This window comes from Archocentrus centrarchus, chromosome 24, assembly GCF_007364275.1.
Source record: "Archocentrus centrarchus isolate MPI-CPG fArcCen1 chromosome 24, fArcCen1, whole genome shotgun sequence".
In the NCBI taxonomy this organism is placed as follows: domain Eukaryota; kingdom Metazoa; phylum Chordata; class Actinopteri; order Cichliformes; family Cichlidae; genus Archocentrus; species Archocentrus centrarchus.
This window is the reverse complement of record NC_044369.1, coordinates 34180812-34187417: the sequence shown is the minus strand read 5'-3', so window position 1 is coordinate 34187417 and position 6606 is coordinate 34180812. Positions and strand designations below refer to the sequence as shown.

Here is a 6606-nt window from a genome sequence, read left to right as displayed (position 1 = left end):
TGCTGCTGTCACCGCCTCTTCCTTTCACATCTTTACATGGATAACTACTGATCCAAGTTCAATATTCCAACTTCTGAGGACCACCCTCTCCTCTGAATGTTGGAACATCATCATAAAGCAGACATTTTACTCTAATGAACCACGTGTTAATAACAGGGTGCGTGGACCCTCCCCGAGTCCCTCAGAAAGGCTCATGCGGAGCTTCGGGAAGCCTCAGTGCGGCTCTGCGCAGATCCATTGTTAAAGGGGAGTCAGAGGGGCGGAGAAGGAAGAGGAGGTCCGCACGGTCACTGAGCGTCTTTGTGTCCTGACACGCAGACAAAACGTCCGCGGACAGCAGGCGGGGAGCGGCGGCGGCTGCAGGCACCGCGCCCGGGCGGATCGGAGGAGGATGGAGGCTCGGATCAGGTCTGTCTGTGAGGAGGAGAAACTTGAAGCAACAGACAGGAGGAAGGAGCTCAGGATCTGATCCGCAGACACGTAACCGGCTCTGACAGGACTGATCGATCCGCGATGGATCTACCGGAGGCCGGAGCGGCGGTGAAACCTGCCGGGGATCTTTGTTCCCAGCCCGGATCAGAAGCTGCAGACACACCGCTGCAGATCAGCGCAGAAAACTGCTACGAGATCCTGACAAAAGCTAAACGAGAGGGCGCGGAGGGCGTGAAGGAGCGCGCGTACCGATACATGAGCGCGCACTACCTGCAGGTGCTGCGCAGCCCCGCCGTGTACGGCCGGCTGACCGCCGGGGAGAGGGAGCTCATCCTGGCCCGGAGGATGGAGGGGACGAAGGTGCTGGCGGTGGCCGAGACCAGCGAAGTGCCGGACCGCGGGGGGAGCCGGGAGAGCAGCCGGCCGCAGAGCCCGCTGCTTCCCCCCCAGGACGACTGCAGCCAGCGGCGGGTGTTGTACCTCCACCCCGACACCCAGCGGTGGGAGGTGCTCACCAGCCTGCCGGAGGAGGTCCCGGCCAAAGGCTCCGGGATGTGCACCCTCTACAACTACCTGTTCGTGGCGGGGGGAATCCGGGGGGCCAAGGCCTCGGACCGGGTCTTCTGCTTTAACCCGCTGACCGGCCAGTGGAGCCAGGTGCGACCGCTGAGCCAGCCGCGCTGCCAGCTGTGCCTGGTCAGCATGGACGGACACCTGTACGCCATCGGGGGGGAGTGTCTGTTCACGGTGGAGCGTTACGACCCGCGCGTGGACAGGTGGACTCACGTGGCCCCTCTGCCCAAAGGCTCCTTCGCGGTGGCGCACGAGGCGACGTCGTGCGGGGGAGAGCTGTTCGTGTCCGGGGGCTCGCTCTTCTACCGCCTGCTGCGGTACGACTCCCGGCGGGACGAGTGGGAGGAGTGCCCGTTCAACGAGAGCCGCCGCCGCTCCGCCGACATGGTGGCGCACCGCAGCCTCGTGTACCGCTTCGACGTGGACCGTGAGCGCGCGGAGGTGAGCGTGTACAGGTACAACACGGTGGTGAAGGTGTGGCTCGGAGGCGGGTCCTTCCCGCTGGAGAACCCGCTGCCTTTCCGCTGCGCCGTGCTCGGGGACCTGATCTACTGCGTGAACCGGAGCCAGACGCTGCAGTTCGAGGTCCAGGAGGAGCGGGAGGGCTTCCTGCCCGGGGCGCTGCCCTCCCCCGCGGAGGCCCGAGGAACCCTGGTGCCCTTCGTCCTCACCCTGGCCCGGGACAAAGAATCTGAGCCGGGTCACTTCCTCTAAGTCCTGCTGCCGTCCTCCGCTCCTCCTGCTTCTTTTCCCGCTGTGCCTTCTTGTTCCTGAGTTTTACCCAAAGTTCCTTCAGTGGCAGTTTTGATGAGGTGAATGTTTGCAGCGCGCGGGCAGGTGGAGGCGGGTGGAGCTCAGTGTCCTGCTGGGAGCTGCGGAGACTGAGGCCGCAGCCTGTACGGAAATGCAGTTTTTATTCTGTTGGGATGTGAGAGCGCGAGGAGTTCAAGCGACTGCAGAATGACTGATTTCAGACTTTCAGTGATTCATCCTGAGATGTAGCAGAGCCTCCACATGATCAATAAAGCAGAAATATGATTGAATGTGTTCGTGTTTAATAACCCAGTGATTTATGATCATTCTTCTTCGTTTTACTCCTCACCATCACACTGGGACCATGAAACCACAAAGCTGCAGGGAGATCATTCACATTATTATTATAAGAAGTAAATAAAGCTTTAAAAGGAACTGGAGTACAAAATAAAATACTTCAGTAAAGTACTCCAGTAGATACACTACCCCGACACACACACACACACACACACACACACACACACACACACACACACACACACACACACACACACACACACACACACACAGGAAAAACTAAATAATATAATAATTTTTAAAAAGTGAAAATATCCCACAGCAGCAAAAATCAGTTTGGTTCAAAGGTAAATAATTAATAGATAATTTTAATTGATATCAGAGGAAAGATGCCTTCCATCTGCAGCCTGCAGGTATGTGCATATTAAAAAATAAATCAATAAACTGCTGAATCAAATTCATCATACACAATAATCTGATCATAGACACAACAATGCCGTCAGTAAGTAGAGCGGAGGATCCTGATGACAGGGTTAAATATGCAGCTCTGATTCATGTTGTTGTGAATTGTGTCACATGACCCACCTGTTCTCAGCCCACCTTTAGGAAGCTTTTTTAAGGTGGAAGTGCAGAATTCAGAACCGTTTCAAACATGAGACCAACATCTGAGTGCAAAATCAGGTCCTGAAGATGAGTATCTCATATTTCCTGATGATGTCTCAGCGGTGATCCTGCCTTGGTTTCCACAGCTTCCTGTGAACAGTGCATAGCTGAGCTCATCCTGCGTGAGGCTCCACAGCCAAATATTCCTGCTAAGCGGCAAATCCAACCTCACAAAGTGTAACAAAGTCTGAAGCTGTCAGATAACTCAGGTGCAAACCTGAGGATGTCCAACTAACCCTGCACATGTAGCTGGAGCTGATCCAGGAGCAGCTGATGAACAGTGACAGTGTTCAGGCTCCTCAGACTGCAGCTCTTATGTGTCCAGGTGTGTGTATGTGCAGGTTGGCTCCGTCAGTCAAACACAAAGGAACTGACTCCAACCCTCACAGGTGTGCACACCACAAAAACCTCAAGAAATGTTCACAGTTTAGTTACAACAGCACAAAACACCAACACACAACTCACCTCAGAGCCAAATACACAGCCTCTGTGAGCTGCACTGCAAACAGCACTGAGACTGAAACACAAACACACAAGAATGTTTCTGAGTAAAAAAAACACCAAAATCTTTCATTATGCAAATCAGGTAAAAGGAAACACATGAAGCTGTAACGTGCAAACAAGATTACACAAATCCAAACACATGAATCTGTGTCGCTCACCTTTGTGTCTGCAGGGTTCACACTGCCAAACATGAAAACTGCACATCAGCTGCTCCCTAATTTAATGATGAGCAGTGAACGATTACAGCGCTCACCTGTCTCACAAACCTCACAGCATTCATTCTTTTACCAGCTCATTTAAATAAAGCTTTATTCTCACAGTTTCAGAGTGTTCAGTAAGGACTCACCTGTCTGTCTGTCTGTCATTTAAACTGACACCTGAGGACACACCTGCAGCAGCAGCAACATATGACAGCAGCAGAGGCTGAAGGACCAATCAGAACGTAGCATGGCACAGCCACATTGTCCCTCACATGAGAAACAGTCCCATGAAGCAGATTCAGCCTGAGACAAGCAGTCATTGTTACCGCCTGATGTTCAGCAGCAGGGAATTCTGGGAGCTTTGTGCTCTGTGTGGATGAACCGCAGTGAGCCCGAGGACGTGGTGGAGCTAAAGAGAAGGAATCTCTGACTGTGCAGCAGCTGCAGGTTCACAGCTTCATTAATGAGATGATGTCACTCTTTCATGAATCCAAACTTGCAAATCATATGAATTCAGTCAAATACACTAAATTACACTAAAATCAGGACAGTGTTTGCATACACGGCTAATATGGATCACATGTGGAGTAAAAGCTGCAGCTTGTAATCAAGAAAAGTCTGTTCTGATTTATGTTTATGTGACATGAATTAGATGAGGAGTGATGTTTAAAGTGTGTCTCTGATGATGAGTTGGTAAAGATGAAGTAAAGATCCTCTGCAGGAGAACAGCATCTGATCTCAGACCTGCTGTATGTGGCCGTTTCCTGTTGTTTTAGTGCAGTTTGTTATTTCATCAATCACACTCCTGCAGCTCAGTGTGTGTGTGTGTGTGTGTGTGTGTGTGTGTGTGTGTGTGTGTGTGTGAGTGTGTGTGTGTAGCTGCAGAGGAAATGCTGCAGCTCTTTCTGCTGACGCTGCAGCTTCTCACATCAAACCAGCAGCTGGAGGAGGCTCGTCACAGACCCCCCTCTGCAGATGAACCTGGTTCCCAAACCGCCTTTGCAGACTCTGAGGTGATAGAAACCTTGTATTATTGGGGGTGTGGCCCCTTTGACTGACAGATGGATGGTGACACAGGCGGCTGTAGCTGCTAGCTGTCTGCTAGGCTTCTCCTCAGCTAACACGAGTCCCTGAACTGGACCTCTGGAGCATTTTTAATGGAATTATCTGACCAATAATACGGCTGCTGTGGCTTCATTGGAATAACAGACCGTACAAGAAGGTGGAGCTCCTGAGTGAGATTCTGGGATTTGATTGGTTGTTTCTAATTATCAGGTAACTGTGGGAGAGATGCAGACTGGAACATCTGTTTTGGAGCTGCTCCTACCATCAACAATGATGTATCTGATTAAATTTGGCACCCAGGAAACAGGAAGCAGAGCAGAGACACTCACAGCTGACTCATGCTGAGAAACCATAAAGCCACAGAGACCAAATCATATTTCATAGTTTTATAACTGAGTCATTTACACAGCTTCATTCACAGACTGTTCTAATCATCTATGATTAGCTGTGTGCACCAGGAGAAGCATCTATTGTGACATACTTTCTAGAAAAATAGAGTAAAGGCTTTGTATTCTAGTTGATTCTATTCTGCAGATGCACGGGTACAGGCAGACACCTCCAGTTATTCTGTGTAAATGAGCCACTGGTTTAGCTGGTTTCTGAGTTTACAGCAAACACTGGAAATGCAGCTGTGGACTAATTGGATTTTGGTATTTTCTCCATGTGCATCTACGATGCTCCAAAAATCCTCACAAAGATAATTGAATCTTTCACCTGCTCCAGCAGCTGCAGTTCAACTGGAAAACAGGAGGAGATGCTGCATGAATGCAGCTCTGTGACATGTTTGGGGACTCTGCGGTCTCACGCAGCTGCAGTGTTCCCGCATCTGATTGAGCTCTTTATGCTCTGAAAGCTGCTCGGAGAACAGATTCGGTCAGATTCCATGTTCAGGGCGAGGCGTGCGGGCGGGTGAGGAGACGGCGACCCTGCAGGCTGGACTTCACATGTGACTGGATTTTTAATGTTTTAATCAGTGTGAAAAGCTGCAGACGCCACAAATAACAGACATCTATCAGTCAGTCAATCAATGGATGGCCTTTAAAGGATCCAACCAGGAGCTCAGACTCCCCCTGCACGCCATACCGCCTCGAAAATGACCACAAAAACCCCAAATGACCTCAGTGGACACCTGTCGGCATCAGAGTAACAGCTGTCACAAATATTTGTCACAATCAAAACTCAAACTCATAATCAGAAGGCCACAGAGATGAAATCTGAGCAGGTAATTGGCTTATCTAATCCACTGCCAGCAAGCTGTGACACATAACCCAAAGTGCTGGAGCTGCTCCGCTTTCATAAGCAGTGGTTTCACCTCTCATCTGAAAGGCTTCTTCAGTTCTCAGACCAAAGGTGGAGAGACCCAGGTATTTAAACCCCAGTGGGCGTGGTTCCCTGGAGGTGGTTATGACCCACTATTGTTCATGTGCATAATCACGTGTACCAAGGTGTGAAAAAAGGCGTTGGTCATTACAATCAGTAGTTTCAGGTAAAACCACTTTGGGACTTCACCCCATTCTATCCAGGGACCTATTGAGGTCACCTGAACAAAGGTGTGAATGGGGGTTGAGGCGCCTGGGGAGGGAGCTCAGGATCAGACTGTGAACAGGGGGTAAAGTTGGTGACGTAATCCACCTCCTCTGTTCAGGGATGGTTGTTCACAGTGATGCTTCTTTAACACCTTTCAAAGCATCTGTCTTCCCGGTCCAAAATGTGAACACTGGCATCCTCAAAGAGTGACCTTTGACCTTCAAATGCAGATGTACAGCTGAGTCTTGTGGGGTGGCTGTAGCTCAGTAGGTAGAGCAGGTCACCTACTGATCGGAAGGTCAGTGGTTCGATTCCTGGCTACTCCGGGCTGCATGCCAATGTATCCTTGGGCAAGATACTTAACCCCAAGTTGCTCTCCGACCGTCCCGTCGGAGTATGAATGTGTGTGAATGTTAGCTAATTAAAAGCACTTAGCTTAGTAAACATGGAAGTGCTTGTATGAATGGGAGTGCATGGGTGAATGTAAAACATGTTGTATAAGCGCTTTGAGTGCTCTGACTGAGTAGAAAAGCGCTATATAAGAACCAGTCCATTTACCATTTACCATTTGTCCTAAACAGGAGGTGGTAGA

The 6606-nt window shown here is 50.3% G+C and overlaps 1 protein-coding gene across 1 annotated transcript; it reads left to right on the top strand.

The window, feature by feature from the left end:
• Positions 1-209: 209 nt before the first annotated feature.
• LOC115774553 (kelch repeat and BTB domain-containing protein 11-like) lies at positions 210-2026 on the top strand. Its single transcript, XM_030721900.1, has one exon. The coding sequence runs from the start codon at positions 514-516 to the stop codon at positions 1717-1719; it is 1206 nt and encodes a 401-aa protein (XP_030577760.1). The 5' UTR covers positions 210-513; the 3' UTR covers positions 1720-2026.
• Positions 2027-6606: the final 4580 nt, after the last annotated feature.